We start from the raw sequence: 17,223 nt of genomic DNA, 5'->3' as shown, positions 1-17,223 counted from the left end.
TTTAATATCTAACAAAATAGACTTCAAATCAAAACTAATCAAAAGAGATAGGGAAGGGTACTATATCCTCATCAAATGAAAAATTCTCCAACATGACATTTCAACTTTTAATTTGCACACTCCAAACACAAAGGCACCTAAGTTTGTAAAAGAAACACCACTACAGCTTAAATCACATTTTGACTCTCACACCACAGATAGTGGGAAACTTAAATACCTTACTCGCATCAATGGATAGGTCATCCAGACAAAAACTAAACAACAAAAAAAAATACTGGCATTAACAGATGTTATAAACCAAATGGACAATTGTTCTGTTTACAGAACAATTTACCTGAAATGTAAAAGAATATACCTTCTTCTTAGCAGCTCATGTAATTTTCTCCAAATTGACCACATAGTTTGTCAAATAGCAAGTCTCAACAGATATAAGAAAATTGGAATAACCCCCTGAATCCTATCAAACCACCATGAATTAAAAAATGGATATCATCAACAACAGAAAACTTACAAACTCATGGAAATGGGTCAACTCTCTACTAACTGTAAAATGAGTCAAGAGAGAAGTAAAGAAATTAGAGACATTCCAGAATGCAATGAAAATGAATACTTAGTATAGCCAAACTACGGGACACATTGAATGTGATGCTAAGAGAAAAGTTTGTAGCACTAAGTGCCTATATAAAAAAATGGAGAGATCTTATACTAGCAACTTAACAGCTCACTTGAAAACTGCAGAACAAAAAGAAGTAATCACACTCAAGAGGAGTGGACAGCAGGAAATAATCAAACAGAGGGCTGAAATCAATAAAATAGAAACAAAGAGAAAAATACAAAGAACAAAGCAAAGAGTTTGGTTCTTTGAGAAAATCAATAAGATAGACAAATCCTTATCCAAACTAACTAAAAGACACAGAGACAGTATCCAAATTAACAAAATCAGAAATGAAAAGGCAGACATAACAACAGACACCAAAGAAATCCAAAGAATCATTATTAGGTTACACTTCAAAAACCTGTACTCCACCAAACTGGAAAATAAAAAAGAAGTGGATAATTTTCTTGGGGTACCACTTACCAAAGTTAAATCAAGATCAGGCAATAGACCTCTAACCCATAAGGAATAGAAGCAGTCATTAAAAGTCTCCAAACCAAACAAAGCCCAGGACCATATGGTTTTAATGCATAATTTTACCAGACTTTGAAAGAAGAGTTAACACCAGTACTCTTCAAATTATTCCACAAAATAAAAACAGAAGGGACATTGCCCAATTCATTTTATGAGGCCATAGTTACCCTAATGCTCAAGACAAGGAAAGAGAATTTCAGACCAGTTTCCCTTATGGACATAGACAGGCAGTGGCCTTTAATCCCAGCATTCAGGAGACAAAGGCAGGTGGATCGCTATGAGTTCAAGGCCAGCCTGGTCTACAGAATGAGTTCCAGGACAGCCAAAGCTACACACAGAGAAATCCTTTTTCAAAAAAAATAATAAATTAAACAAAAACAAAACCTAAAAGCAAAAATATTCAATAAAATACTTGCAAACCAAATCCAGGCATACATCAAAATGAGCATCCACCGTGATCAAGGAGACTTCATCCCAGAGATGCAGAGATGGTTCAACACAGAAATACCAGAGATGTAATCTACTATATTAAAAAAAAAAACCCACAGGATCATTTCATTAGATGCAGAAAAGGCCTTTGACAAAAATAATGACAAAAATTCTGGAGAGATTAGGGATAGAAGGGACATACCTAAACATAATAAGGCAATTTAAAGCAGGCCAGTATCCGACATTAAATTAGATGGAGAGAAACTCAAAGCAATTCTGCTAAAATCAGGAGCAAGACAAGATTGTTCATACTCTTGGTATCTGTTCAATATACTACCTGGCATGTTAGCTAGAGCAATAAGACAACTAAAGAAGATCAAAGAGATACAAATTGCAAAGGAAGAAGTCAAAGTACTGTTATTTTCAGACGACATGATAGTATACAAAAGTGGCCCTAAAAATTCCACTAGAAACTCCTATAGCTGATAAACACTTTCAGCAAAGTTGCTGGATGCAAGATTAACTAAGAAAAAAAAATCAGCTGGGTGTGGTAGTGCCCGCCTCTAATCCCAGCACTCAGGGAGGCAGAGGCAGGCAGATCTCTGTGTGTTGGAGGCCAGCCTGGTCTACAAACAAGTCCACGACAGCCAAGGCTACACAGAGAAACCCTCTCTTGAAAAATAACAACAAAACCCCAACCAACCAAAAAAAACAAACAAAAAAATCAGTAGCTCTCTTATATACAAATGACAAATGGGCTGAGAAAGAAATCAGGAAAACAACAGCTTTTGCAGCAGCCTTAAAAAATAAAATATTTTGGGGTAATTCTAACCAAGCAAGTGAAAGACCTGTATGATAAAAACTTCAAGTCTTTGAAGAATGAAATTGAAGATACCAGGATAGAAAGATCTCCCATGCTCATGGATGAGTAGGATTAACATAGTAAGGAAATATACAGATTTAATGAGACCTTCATCAAAATTCCAACACACTTCTTTACGGACCTTGAAAGGACAATTTTTCAACTTCATATGGAAAAGAAAAAAAAAGCCCCAAACAAAAACCCCAGGATAGCTACAACAATTCTGAACACTAAAGGAATGCTGGAGGTGTCACCATCCCTGATTTCAAGTTGTACTACAGAGCTATAGTAATAAAAACCACATAGTATTGGCATAAAAACAGACACACTGATCAACTGAATAGAACTGAAGGCTCAGACACAAACACAAGCACATAGAGACACCTGATTTTTGATAAAGCAGCCAGAAATACACACTGGAAAAAAAAGACAGCATCTTTAACAAATGGTGCTTGTCTAACTGGTTATCTACATGTATACAGGTGCAAATAAATCCATATTTATCACCTTGCACAAAACCCAAGTCCAAATGGATCAAAGACCTTAACACAAAACCAGATATACTGAACCTGACAGAAGAGAAAGTGGAGCGTGGCATTGGCACAGGAGACCACTTCCTGAACAGACCACTCTTAGCACAGACACTAAGATCATCAATTAATAAAGGGACCTCATGAAACTGAGAAGCTGCTGTAAGGCAAAAGACAGCTTCAGTCAGACAAAGCAGCTGCCAATAGGATGGGAAAAATTTTCACCAACCCTACCTCTGATAGAGGACAAATATCCAATATATAAAGAACTCAAGATACCAAAAAACCGCTGGGTGGCGGTGGCACACACTTTTAATCCCAGCATTTGGAAGGCAGAGGCAGGTGGATCTCTGTGAGTTCAAGACCAGCCTGGTTCTACAGAGTGAGTTTCGGAACAGCCAGAGCTACACAGAGAAACCATGTCTTGAACATATGCGCGCACACACACACACACACACACACACACATATACGTATACCAAATAATCCAATTTAAAAATGGGGTGCAGATCCAAACAGAGAATTCTCCATACAGGAATCCCAAATAGCTGAGAAACACTTACAGAAGTGTGCAACACCTTTAGCTTTGAGGAAAATGCAAATCAGAACTACTCTGAGATTCCATCTTATACCTGTCAGAATGGCTAGGATCTGTCTGCTTCTGCTTGGGCCGTTAAAGGAATGCTCCACCACAGCTTTCGTAAGCTGTATTACTCATTCGGTCCTTTTGGCTGGCTGTTTTCTGTGTGTTTTCCAAGAAGCCTAGCCACCACAGATTGTAGATGGATGTCAGAGGTCTAGATGGCCGTGAGCTCTGAACTCAAGCTAGGCCCTAAAAGGTGTTTTTCTTTGTTGACAGCTTTCCTGCTCTGCTCAGGTGCCTGGGACCTCAGAACGTTGAAGTTCTTGCTCCCCCTTGAGAACTGTAAAGACCATCTGCCCACAGCAACTTGAATCCAAGATACACAAATCATTCTTGTGGCTCCAGAGCCACGGGCCATCGACTAAGAGCTAGAGAAAGGCCTGAAAGGGTCTGTAGTCGAGTGTGCTCTCGGGGCAGTTCTCACGAACAGCTTCGTTATTACCTAGATCCCCTCCAGACATAGGCTGGCTCAAGCTGCCCCGCACTGCCTGCTGGGGTAGGCCGGCAGGAGCCTGAGAAGGAATCTGGCACTCGACTGTACCGAACATTCATTTCGTTAGCAAGTTGCTTGCGGTAGTTATTCTTAAATTGCCAAAATGCAGACTGTGATTGGCAGTTTGAGCGAGGTGTGAGTTTCTGCATTTCTCTAGGCAGGTCCTAGGCAATGGCAGTGTGGGTCCATGCACTGCTAGGAATCGACGAGCAAGCCATCTCCTACACACTAAGATGAAGATCCACAACCCACGGCGCTGTTTCCACTCTGCACCCCCACCCCCGCCAAGGAAAGAAGTCACAGCAAGCCGTTGTCACTATGCGCCAGACCTGGTCAAACGGACTTGTGTGGTTCTTTTAGCTTATAATAATAATAATAATAATAATAATAATAATAATAATAATAATAATAATAATAATAATTGTTTGCAGGGCAAATGGGTGCAGGAAGTGAAGGTGTCTCTAGCACAGGTAAAGACAAGTCTCTGACCAGGGAAAAACCACACATGGTTTAAGTAGGACAGAAAGAAGGGAAATGGCCTCTCTTGTTTTTGAGTCACAGACTGGTGAGTAGCGGCAAAGACGGAGACTGGCTTATTGTGAGGAAAAGCGGAAATGAGAGAGATGCTGCCTTCTAGTGTGACTCTAACGTAAGATGTGGCTTGACACATGGCTCAGTGGTCAGGAGCACTGGCTGCTCCCTCGGGGACCTAGGTTTGATTTGCTGTTCCCCCTTGGCGGCTTACAACTGTTTGCAACTCTAGCTCCAGGCGACCTGGTACCCTCTTAGAGCACCAGGCGTGCATGTGGCACACAAATATACACGCAGGCAAACTACTCATGCACGCAAAAAAATGATAAAGTAAAATATTCAAACCTGCTGAAGCGGGAACCCAGTTCCAGTTCAACTTTGGAGCATGCGTCACGAGCATGCCCGTTAAGGGCTGGTGTGATCAACCATCGGTCATCACTCGGTTTGCTCCATCTGTTCTGAAAGTTAGAGCAGGGCCCAGCAAACAGAAGCAACTCTTACCCTTTAACCCTAATGTGTTTTTTTGCATCACAGCCAACAGCAAGTTCGAACACCTATAAGAGAAAGTAATTTTACAGAGTGAGCACAGCGGGTCTGACTTGAACCATCTGACCTGACGTTAGAACCAAACATAGTCCCATTTTTTTTTTTTTTTTTGGATTGGAAACACAGACTGAAGGTTTCTTATCTAAAACGCTTGGCACAAGGAGTGTCCCAGATTTTAGAATCTGTGCACATACCTAAGGAGATCTCTTAGTGGTGAGACCCTTCTAGCTGCACCGCTGAGCCCCATTAACTCCTTGCTTTCAGCCTGTGCTGTGGATCCTGCCGGCAGGCGTCTATAGGAGACTTGATTCAAGCGGCAGCCTGTCAGGGAATTGAGTGGCCTTGCACGGCCAGCCTCGCCTGCTTTGCTAGTTCCCGTTTACCCAGCACTAGTCAATCTTCAAGGGTGTCAACAGCTGCTAGGCTGCACCCTGGGACGGTGGGCATTTGCTTTAAACACCTCGACCTCACACGTGTGGCATCCTGCCGCTTCCTTCCACGTGCTGTGATTACAGGCAGCCGTGTGGGTCCCGCATCCCCGGCGCCTGTATTTATTTGTTTAAAAGGAAATGGACTACCCGTGGCTAGGGTAGCTCAGCAGCCAGCACGGTGCCTGCACGGTTGTGAGAGGCTTTCACACAGAACCCTCTTACTCAGGGAAACTCCGGGGTTCAGTCAGGAAAGCAAGCGTGACATAAAACAGACATTCTACATGGAAAAGGGCAACATCAAGAAAGACACCTGACATCCAGCTTGGGCCTCCACAGTCATGATCGAACACACACATGTGTCTACACACAGGTAAACATGTGCATAGACCACACACTTATACAAAAATCTATTGCAGTGTGATGCGATGTAACATCCCCACCCCCATTTTTTCGGATCGTGTTACATTGTCCAGGCTGTCCAGGAACTCCCGGACTCAAGTTATGTTGCTTTTTGCCTGACCCTGATTTGATAACTATATTGAGCTTGCCTCCAATCCCTCCATTGTTGAAGAGATCAGATGCGTTTCCAGGAAAGACATGGAAGGATGATGGCTGTGCTCAAAAAAATAAGAGAGACTCTTGCTTTCTTTCTGCCTTTTAAACCTGGCAGCCAGGTGCATTGGACTTAAAGCTGAAAGGGGGTTAACTTCACCAAGGCAGCCATTAAGACGACTTCTTGGCCAACACTGTACTCTGACTGTTGCTGCTCAGAAATACAGTGCCTAAAAGCTATACTCAGCTTCCGCAGGACTAAAGTAATGACTGTATCAGCCTTACAAGAAAGCTTAACAAGACAGCCATGGTTGAAAATATAGCAGATTAAGAAAGAAAGAAAGAAAAAAAAAAAGAGCAGATAACTGCTTTCAGCTTTGCAGAACTGCTGTGTTTCTGTCAGAGCCAGGGGCCTGGTTCTCTCTCCCTTGCCGAGTAAGCCACGGCTTTTCAGGCCTCTTTTCAGAGGCCTATTCCACAGGGGGTGTTTCTAAATTTTATTTGCTAACCATTTAGGATGCAGTTTATTTTCCCAGCAAAGTTGACTTGCACCCCCCTTATTACCTACAGTCGTTATTTTCTTTCCTGTGAAATCCATTCAGGAGCATGGCCCTGCGCTTCAGGTTGGTTAAACAGTCTGTACCCCGTCAAAGGGTGGCTCCTCAACCCTATCACGGTCAGGACAAATGGTGCCCCTCACATGATGTCTTTACTTGTAGCGCCCCATTCTCATCCTGGTCTGCATTGTCAAAATCACAAGCCCCAGAAACCGTGACCACGGCTAGGGTTAGAAATACGAGTTGTCTTGTCAGTGGACCTGGAGAGGAGGCTGGCAAAAAGCCCCTTTTCTAAGGAAACTACAGCTGCAGGCTAGGCACATGGCCTTCCCGATGTCTGCTTGGAGACATTCTGATCCAGAGCCGAAGTGAAACCATTTCTCTTCAGTCCAGGGATGAGGCGGGGCTGCTTCCATCTCCCCGGCTCAGGGTCAGGCCCAGCAAATTTTCCTCTCATTTGTTTATCAGTCTGCTAGTTTCTGTGTGCGCCACATGTATTCAGGTGCTCGCAGAGGTTGGAAGAGGACACAGATCCCCTGGAGCTAGAGTGTCAAGCAGTTGTGAGCGCTCGTGTGGGTGGTGGGAAGTGAGAGCTGGACTCTGAGGCACTGACCAGTCCACACGGGAATTCTAACGGCCTTTGCCACTGTCATGCCGCTGGTGGGGCAATTCTTCTCGGACATCTGGGGTCTGGCCTACACTTCTGCGTGTTCGGGTCTCAGTGCACAGTTGAGGTGCGACATGCTGTTTTGTTGGAGATGACAGTTCTCTATGCTGCAGACACTGAGAGCAAATGACAAAGATGGCAGGCTCCGATTCAAAGGGCTGGTGCTAGCCCATTTGGTCTGACACCATCAGATGGGGGAGAGGGGAGCTGGTGCCGTCTGTCTCTGGACTGCTTTCCTGGAAGGTTGATGTCTTGCTTATTCATGAGCAAGGCTTCAAACTGCAAAGAAGGGACCCGGTGCTTGAGGGCACAGTCTGTAATTGGTGTCCAGGTTTTGACGTCCGAGGCTTATCAGGCAACCTGTCTCTACAGCATGTCTTCCTGTCGCTTAGCTGGGCTGTGTGGGCTTGAGCTAGAGCCACGGTGTATTCAAATGTTAATTGCTTTCCTCTCTATCCGGAAACTCTTACTGTTCTACCAGCAAACCCTCAGGTAACCAAAACGATGCTTGTGCATCCTCGCCCCCCAAAATCATCCCTAAAGGACCAGTAGAAATGCCGACACTGGGCGGAGCCGGAGAGAGGGAAGGGAGCAAAGGCAACTGGGAGGAGCCTGCTCTGAGGATTGCTGATGAAGGACGCAGCCCAGATGAGAAACATGTGCAAGTATTATGGGATATTGGATGGGAAGTAGCCCAGTTAGGAATTATTAAGAGCAATTGGCATGGGATGTGGGGCTGGGAAAAATAGCTTAGGGAAGTAGTTTCTGACATTGTATAGGCATATTAAAAAAAAAAAATCTAACGGGTGTCTTTGTCTTTTATTGATATAGTAGCAAGCTTAATAAATAACTGCCATAATAATTATATGGACTAAAGGTAAATATTAGTAACCAATTTTCTACAACAGGGTTGTTGCCTGGATCTCAGAGACAGGCCACTGTCCACTGCAGTGTGTCCAGGAGGCAAGGTCTGAAGCAGGCCTGCCTTGGAAAAAAGGACAAGTGGAAACCTCTTCTTACGCCCAGGGTTATTAGAGAATCATTCTATGACAGGCATTGCTTTTTCTCGTTTCTTTTTGTTTTGAATACTTTTCAAAAAGGTTGCCACTTATCGCTCCCAACATTCCTCAAAGGGCATAAGAAGCTTGACCAAGCCCGTGAACGGTACAAGCGAGATCTCAACTCCGGCGAGACAGATCTGCTGGGTAAAGCTGGGCTGGGAAGGGTCAGGCAAAGAGGAAACCTTGACACATTCATGACTAGAGAGGAGCAGGAGAAGTCACGTGCTTCTGGACGGTATCCACAGGGGTCAGGGCCGAACCTCCAAAGGCAGCGGGTCCAGGTTGCTGTTTTTTGCTCCCACGGCAGGGTGCAGGCGGGTAGGTGGTAGTGGGGGTGGGGTGGGGGTGGGGCGCAGCCAGCACAGCTCTGAGGGAGGCTGTTGGTTAGGCTGAGAAAGATTGACAGTAGATCACACACTCGGAGGCGACTGCTCAGTACTGGTGGTGGCCGGGACATTCTGTGCCTGTTTCTCACCTTGGTGGCGTTGTCCGTGTCTTGTCTTGGAGTCCCTCTGCCTGCTCTGTGTCTACTTATTCTTCAGTTATAAATTTCCATCTATTTCTCCCCACCTTTCCCTTCTCAACCAAACCTGCTTGCTCTTTCTGCCCAGCTACTTGGTAAATGTGTGCACCAGGTTGTCTATTTCCTGAGGGCATTTTAGAACTTCTGCTACTGGGTGCAGAGACTGAAAATCAAGAAATGTAATGGGGTATAGTAAACTTTCCTGAAAAAAAAAAACAAAAGCAAAAATAAAAACAACACAGCCCACCCAAACAAGTCCCTTTGGATGACTAAAAACACACACTATCTTGTAAATCAATGTGGGCGTGTCCCGGCAGACTCCTTTGACAAACCCCACCCAACTGCATTTGTCCCCCTTGACTTTCGTCTCCTGCTGTGCCAGTTTGTCTTTAAACAGTTTACAAAACCTTCAAAAATTAATAGTGTTACTTTCATTTATATACTTATATAATCCCACTTTAGGTGAACTTGTGTGTCTTCTCCCAAAACAAAGGACAGCAATCTTCCCCGAGGAGGAGAGAGGACCGAAATAAGGTAATATATATTATTTAGTTTACTAACTATACATTTTTTTTGTTTTGTTTTTTTAGTGTGTGTGTGTGTGATGTGCTTGTGTGTGCGCCCAGATATGTATGGGTACATGTATGTGTGGGTGCATATGCGTGTGTGGACTTGTGTGTGGAGGCCTGAGGTGGGCATCAGGGGTCACCCTCAGTTGCTCTCTACCTTACTTTTTGAGGCAGGTCTCTCTACTGAACCCAGGGGTCACCGACGGGACGAGGCTATCCGGCCAGCTTGTCCTGGAGATCCCCCTGACTGCACCGCCCAAATGCTGGAATTCCTGGTAGGGTGCCATATGTCTGAGGCCATATGGTTCCCAGCATTTATGTGAGTCCTGGGGATCCAAACTCCGGTCCTTCAGCAGGCGTGGCAAGTGCTTCTTCCACTGACCCAGCTCCCAGTTCCCCGACTATCTATTTTTGAAGACAATTTTTCGATTTTCAACCCGCGTCACCTACCTTTTTGGTCATTGGACATGCTTTTGAAAACTCACTAGGTCGGATCTGAACGAGCAAGAGACCCATATTGTTCTTTCTAGGAAAAGACAATCCACACAGGTTATTATAGAATCATGAGAGCAGGCAACCAGGAGTCTGCCTTCATGAAGAGCAGACGTGAAGTCCTATTACAGCACGGCGTTAACCCCTCTGGGGAGCTGAAGAAGCCTGGAGGGTGGCAGCTTTTCCACGGCTGTGATAACGTCCTGTGGCAGCTCCTGGACTGCCTCACCCCCACCCCACCTTTGGATCGATTGGCTAGCACAGCGGGAGACAAAAGTGAGCACCTGTCAGCCTTTCAGGGGCACCCCACGCCCTTTACAAATATCCTTGGTCCCTGAATACTGGGGCTCTGCCCTTAAAGCCTCGCTGGATGTGTTCTTCCTTTCGCTCTTATGGAGTTTCTACCCATTGGCAGCACCTGTGAAACAACAGGAGTAATTCGCCTCCCTAACCACATTAATCTGCATAAACTGATTTCATCTGAACTCAGAGAAAGGTCAGATATAATGCCTTTCTTAGTTACCAAGTGTACACAGATCATTTTGTGTTGGAGCAAAATAGAGGTTTCAAAAATTTAACAGAAACAGAACAGCCAAAGGCTTGATTCAAACACTGTACTTCCTGACTAAGATTCTGCTTTTCAGAGGGGCGGGGAGGGGGCAACTAGGGAAAAGAAAATATCTTAGATAACTTTATGTGTGCTCTACAATATTATTTCTCAGTAAATATCCACAAAACCAAAAAATATCCAATGGGATATGGACAGGCGTGCTAGTTACCTTTCTGTCGCTATGATAAAACATCCTGGCCAAAGCAAACTTAAGGGAAGAGGGGTGTGAGTTCATACTTCATAGGTGCAGCAAGGAGTTGGAACATTGGACTGTCACACCTACAATTGGGGCAGAGAAGGCTGAAGGCTTGTGCCTGGCTCCTTTTCCCTGTTTACATTCCAGGTCTTAGTGGGGGGGGGGATTTCTACTGCTGTGATCAAACACCATGACCAAAGCAAACTTGGGGAGGAAAGGGTTTAGTGGGCTTACACTTCCACATCACTATTGGTCACTGAAGGAAGTCAGGACGGGAACTCACACAGGGCAGGAAGCCCAAGGAGGGAGCTGATGCAGGGGCCAGGGAGGGATGCTGCTTAGTGGCTTGCCGCTCATGGCTGGCTCAGCCTGCTTTTCTATGGAGCCCAGGACCCAGCTCAGGGATGGCGCCACCCACGATGGGGTGGTGGACCCGCCCCCATCACTAATTAAGGAAATGCCCCTCAGCTGGATCTTACGGGCGGGACCTTCTCAGTTTGGTTCCCTCCTCTCAGATGACTCCAGCATGTGCCAGGTTGACATGAAACCAGCCCTCACAACACAGAATGGCTCTACTCACGATGGTCAGGTCTTGCCATCTCAAGTAACCTAATCCCGATGATCCCTATAGATATGCCCAGGGACCGTCTTCCAGGTGAATCTAGACCTTATCAAATTGACAGTCACATTTGCCATCCCACAAAGCCAGAAGGAAGAGCGAGAGGGTGGGGGAGGGTATTAGAACCTCTCCTGACTGCTGAGCACAAGGAACATTTCCTCCTAGCTCTTCCTGGTCACTGCTCCGCCATCTTGTTGTCTTTTCTTTCTTCTTTGTGGTGAGTGTATGTGTGTGTGTATGTATACCTACAGGTGTGCATACACACACACACACACACACACACACACACATACACTCACCACAAAGAAGAAAGATGAGGTGATCTTGGCATCTTTATCAGTGTGAAGGAGACCCTTCAGATCACTTCCCGCTGAATTATAAGAAATGCTCACATTTTAAAGGCTAAACACTAATTTCTCACATCTCTAGACATGCAAAGGATGTTGAAATTTGGACATTTAAAAGGGTGTGAGTTCATTTAAACAAAAGAAAACATACGTATAAAAAAACAGAATAGAATATTTAAAAGTCATACTTACTGTAAATTGAAGTAATCGCTTACTGATTCGTAATCTGTTGACTGAGAAAACGTTGTTAACTGAAAATAAAATAAAATAAAAAATTTCTGCAGAGCATAAAAGGTGGGAATGAGGCCTAAAGTTAGAATCATTTAGGTTTTCCGTCCAGATAGTCTAGAACAGTTACAGCGGCCATCATTGCAAAACGAGTTCTTCCGAGACAGACTGTGTACTTCTAGACGTTTAAATCTTTGAGGAAGGGAAATAATATAAAGACTTACTTATTCATTTATTCATTTGTTCTGTGTGTGTGAGAGAGGGATAGGTGTAGGGACCTGCCAGTGTGGAGCATAGAGTAGGAGCTGTCCTCCGACTCCACGCTCTCTTCTACTACATGGGTCCTGGGGATCCAATTCAGATCGTCAGGCTTGGGGACAACTGTAGCCTAAGCCAGTACTGGCTTTTTTTTTTTTTTTTTTTTTTCCCAAACTTGTTTTCTCTTAAAAAGAAAACCTAACTGGGTGTTTTTACTTTATGTGTTTGCCTACATGGACATTATGTGCGCTGTGAGCACACAGTGCCCTCTGAGCCAGAAGAGGGCGTCAGATCCCCTGGAACTGGAGCTACAGGTGGTTGTGAGCTGCTATGTGGGTGCCAGGAATGGTACCTGGGCTCTCTTAGGCACCGACTGCTCTCCAGACTGCTCCCTCCCCTTTGAGGCAGGCTCTCTCACTGGCCTGAGGCTTACCAAGTAGGCCAGGCTGGCTGGTGGTGAGCCCTAGGGATCTGTCTGTCTCTAATAACAAAACGCTGGGATTTAAAGCGTGTGCTACCAAACCCAGTTTTTTTGAAATGTGGGTTCTGGGGATCAGATTCATGTCCTTGTGCTTATCAGGTAGGCACTTCAATGACTGAACCATCCCCCGGGCCCCTTTTAATTTTAACTTATCTTTGTTATACCTCCCCCCCACCCCCATTCACTTAGCTCTTTTCATTGCAGCTCTCTTGGTTTTATTGTTGACTTATTTCCTGAGCTCTCTAGTGCCCTTCTCACTGAGCTGTTTCACATTTCTTCTCTGCTTCAGTTGTCGTACACAGAATAGTTACCAGAACCCATACCCATTCTCTTGTTGTTTTGGGGTGTTTTATATATATATTATTTTTATGTTCACCTTCCCTGTGAAGTTGCTCCTCCTGCTTCCCTCCCCGCAGGAGCATGTCATGTGACTCTCCCACATTTTGTGAGGTCTCAGTTCATGCCGAGTAAAGACCATTCATGGAACAAACATGGGAGTCGGCCAACACCCTCAGCCCCACATTTACACGTACACGAAGCGCAACACTTAAATCTCCATGTTTCTTCCGGGCAGGTCTCTGTGTGCACACAGCTGTGAACAGTCTTTAGGAGGAGATCACTCCAATGTGGTTCTTGTTAATCTGTTTTGATGAGAACGCACTAAGTTCCTCTAAAAAATTATGGGTGACAAGATGCTGGATTCAAGGTGGCACAACACAAAATATTCCATCTGATAAAGCTGCGGCCTGTGCACTTTGGTGGGATGGTGATCAGATTTATCCCTATATTCTGCTGCACACAACTCCTTTTCCTTGTGTGTGAAGAATGAGATAAACTGACAGGAATGTTCTTGCTTATGAATGGGTTCCAAAGTTTCATATTTCCTTTTATGAAATGTAGCCATCCAAGCTTTGATGATGACTGTCTTTGAAACGATGCCCGAACACATATATTGTTTTAGATTATAAGCACTGAAACTATTTATGTTATGGGTGTGCTTAGAAGTGCATTTTGTGAATGTAATAGTCTATTTAAAACCTGTGGTGGAAAGAATGAATAGTTGCTGTTTCTAGAATAAATGTCAAGCTTGACAATGTGTAGTGTAGAAAACACTATCAAATGTGTTATTGCACTCTAAAAACAACAGAGAAGAATCTTCCAAGTGGAAAAGCCAAGCTAAACTGCATACACAAACGTAACTTAAGCGTGTGGATATTCCAGAAATTCCAGATACAATTTTAACAACAGATCAGCTGCAACAAGACTGACGTGGAAAGTTGACTGGACGCAATTGCACAACTGCATCTCAGAGAGAGTAAAGAGAATGAGGTAAATATGGAAGGGAGTGGAAGACTCAAAGGGAAAGCTTGACATGTGACTAATTAGAGTTACAAGGCTCTCTGTGGAGTCATAAGGAAGTGATGGAGGTTTAGGTAATACCTGATGGGGTGTCTGACAGTGACCGCCACATCCCAAAACTCCGTGCAGAATTGGAGCAAAGAAATCTACGGGTACCCACATTGCTCAAAAAACTGCAGGAAGCATAGAACAAGGCTGGGAAAGCACCTAGAGGTTAAGAGTGAACATGACAGGCATCAGCATCAAAGAGAGCCCCAACTCCAGTTGTTGGGGGACCCACGTGAAGACCAGGCTGTTGGTCTCCTGTGGGAAGGGTCCCTGGCTAAAACGTTTAGCAAATCCCCTCAGGGTGATGTCTGAAGCACCTCCTCCCAAAATAAGGAGGGTTTTTTTTTTTTTTTTTTTTTTTTTTTTTTTTGCGAGTTCTACACCATGTAATTTTAAGAGGGTATGTATCTCCCTAACTTGAGGGTCCTTTTTATGAATTGTTCCCCATGATAGACAAAGATAGGAAATGCTGCTGGTGATGGTCAATGTTCATGAGACGGTTTTGCCGCAAGGGATTGCCACTCCCCACCAAACACAAGCCTGCCCGAAGATTTAAGAAGCTGGCTGCCGTCCTAATGACCATTACATGGCCGCTGCATTTCCAGTGGTTTTGTTGTTATTGATGGTGGTGGGTTTTTTTTTCTGAGAGGCTGAAAGGTCTTTGCCTATGCTCAGGTTGGGCTGTTGGGTTCAGGAAAGAGAGTAAGGGAACCTTCAGCCAATATCGGGGAGTTGCCCGGACCAAGAGGCATCAGTTGTTTCATAAACTGTATCCAGTCCCTTGCGAAGGATGGAAAACAAAGTAGGAAAACAGAGCCTCCTCCGTTTTTTAAACTCCGTCAGAGTTTGAAGGCTTAGGCCCGTAGGCTGGGGCACACTCAAACTTTTCCATTATGTGGTACAGGATCAAAGGTTCCAGATTTCAGGGACGCATCTCAGGAACAGCTAGAGTGCTTTAGGGTGAGGCCAGTGTGCTAGGCCAGGGTGTGGAAAGAATTCTCCACCCAGTGTTACAATTCAGCTCTTTTGAACGAGATTGTTGTTGTCAGAGGCAGTGGAAATTCCGGAGTTCCAGAGGCCTGTGATGATACCAAAATGTTCCCGCTCCTTGGTTAAGCTGCTGTGCTGAGCACTGCAGAAGCCTGTGCCTGCTCGGCTCCTTGGACCAGAAGGCAGGTTTGGCGAGATGCAGGCCTGGAAGCCTAATGCAGGCCTGGTGGGTGCTTTGTTGGAAGCTGGTGCTGACTCGCCCAGTGAACGGCAGAACGGTGGCCAGCAGCACACGGCACACTGACCGACAGTCAAGCCTTGGCTGGTCCAGAAGCAGCAAACTTACTAGGTTGGCTTCCATTATGCATGCTGGAAGTCCAGCAGTGCCTGTACGCAGCACTCTGGAGAGAGTGATAGCCTGGCTGGCAACTGCTCTTAAAGTGGGCTGTTTTTGGTTGGCTTCCATGATACGGTCCAACAATGGCTGTCCTCACGTGAAGAGGCAGCTGTGTAGTCTACGAGGCTGGCTGCCTCTGTCATCCCAAACTGCTACTGAGAGCTGCCGGTTTTCACTCCACGTTGGAAGGACAGAGAACCTGAGTTCTGACATCAGCAGTGACTGTGGTGGCAGCATAAACCAGTTGATAAGCTCATCAGTGAAAGCAATGGCAAGCAGGCAAAAAGCAAAAGGTTTTCCTTCTGACTTGCTTGAATCTGGGCCGAAGCCCAGACCATACTCAGAATTCAGGCTTTCCATCACAACTAACCTACTCAAGAAATGTCTCACAGGCTTGCCCAGGAACTCACCTAATCGAGTAATTCCTCACAGGTGTGCAGGGACTGGTGGTTCCCTGAGGCTCAATAGTCAACTAGCCTAGCTTACTTGTTTAGTGACATACCCTGTCCCTCAAAAAGAAAAAAAATAATAATACACCTAATGTTATAATAGTTATCCAAACCGAATAAAGAAATAAAAAAAAAAAAAATCAACTTACCATAGTTTTCGTACAGAATCCCGAGGCAATCTCATAGTTAACGTGTTGTTTCGAGTTTAATATGTTTGGCCCATAGTGTTCCACAATAATATAAAGACCCAGATTTTCTCGGTAGACTATTTGAGACCAAACTGTCAGGCTTTCTCCTTTATCCAGAAAGTAAAAATGTCTCATGATATTGTGTTGGAATGCCAGAAATGGGCAGCGGTCTTTGTCTTTGTTTCTGTGGATTATACTTTGCACCTCCAGATACAAAGGGTATTCCCGGACCGTCAGCTTAGAATTGTCAAAATGTAAGAGATACATATTGTAAGATTTGTTGACGTAAAGTGCTGTCTTGGCTTTCTTGCTTAACCATTTATGTAGCTTAACTGCATCTGTAATGTCAGACTTGAAATAGAACATTTCATTATTTTCCATTTTTACCAAAATACTCCCTTGATTATCTGGAAAAAAAAAAAAAAAGAAAAAGAAACATTTGCGTTATTTAATTTCCTAACGTGTATTTATTTGTGTGTGTGTGTATGGTGTGTGTGCATGCATGTGCAACAGAGCAAATCTGTGGAATTTGCTTTTTTTTTTTTTTTTTCTATCCAGTGGGGTCCAGGGATCACACCCAGACTGTCAGGTTTGGCATCAAGCATTTTTACTTGGTGAGTCATGTCAGTGGGTCCAGGTTTGTGGGGTGTTTTGTTTTGTTTTATTTTTTGAGACAGGGTTTCTCTGTGTAGCCTTGGCTGTCCTGGAACTACTCTGTAGACCAGGCTGGCCTCAAACTCAGAGACCCACCTGCCTCTGCCTCCCGAGTGCTGGGATTAAAGTCATGTGCTATGACTTTAATAACACATTGCCTGGCAGTTTGTGTTATTTTAAGTAATCATAAATCATGTTGTTTCATTGAAGTAGACTTTTAATAAAAGTAATTTCTTGCATAATGACTATATAGCTTGACAAGAATTAGAGTAAACAAGTATGAACTCCCACCTCTGCCCTCATTTGAGGGCTTTTTATTCTCTACATGTCTCTTCATATTCACGATGCCTCTTTATATATACCATATCACATACACAGCATTTGA

At 44.4% G+C, this 17,223-nt stretch overlaps 1 protein-coding gene across 1 annotated transcript in view; it reads right to left on the bottom strand.

Moving 5' to 3' along the window:
* Window positions 1-17,223, bottom strand: part of Catspere (catsper channel auxiliary subunit epsilon) — an 83,754-nt gene that overhangs the window by 26,784 nt on the left and 39,747 nt on the right. The window contains exons 11-14 of the mRNA XM_055609923.1: window positions 16,146-16,591; window positions 11,979-12,037; window positions 9,973-10,048; window positions 5,118-5,170 (exon numbers count right to left, since the gene is read on the bottom strand). Coding sequence (XP_055465898.1) covers window positions 5,118-5,170; window positions 9,973-10,048; window positions 11,979-12,037; window positions 16,146-16,591 — 634 coding nt within the window. The remainder of the gene's footprint in view (window positions 1-5,117; window positions 5,171-9,972; window positions 10,049-11,978; window positions 12,038-16,145; window positions 16,592-17,223) is intronic.

The sequence above is a fragment of the Psammomys obesus genome, unplaced genomic scaffold (assembly GCF_907164565.1).
Source record: "Psammomys obesus unplaced genomic scaffold, mPsaObe1.curated_primary_1811, whole genome shotgun sequence".
In the NCBI taxonomy this organism is placed as follows: Eukaryota; Metazoa; Chordata; class Mammalia; order Rodentia; family Muridae; genus Psammomys; species Psammomys obesus.
Note: the sequence above shows the minus strand (reverse complement) of the source record. Positions and strands in the feature narration are given on the sequence as shown.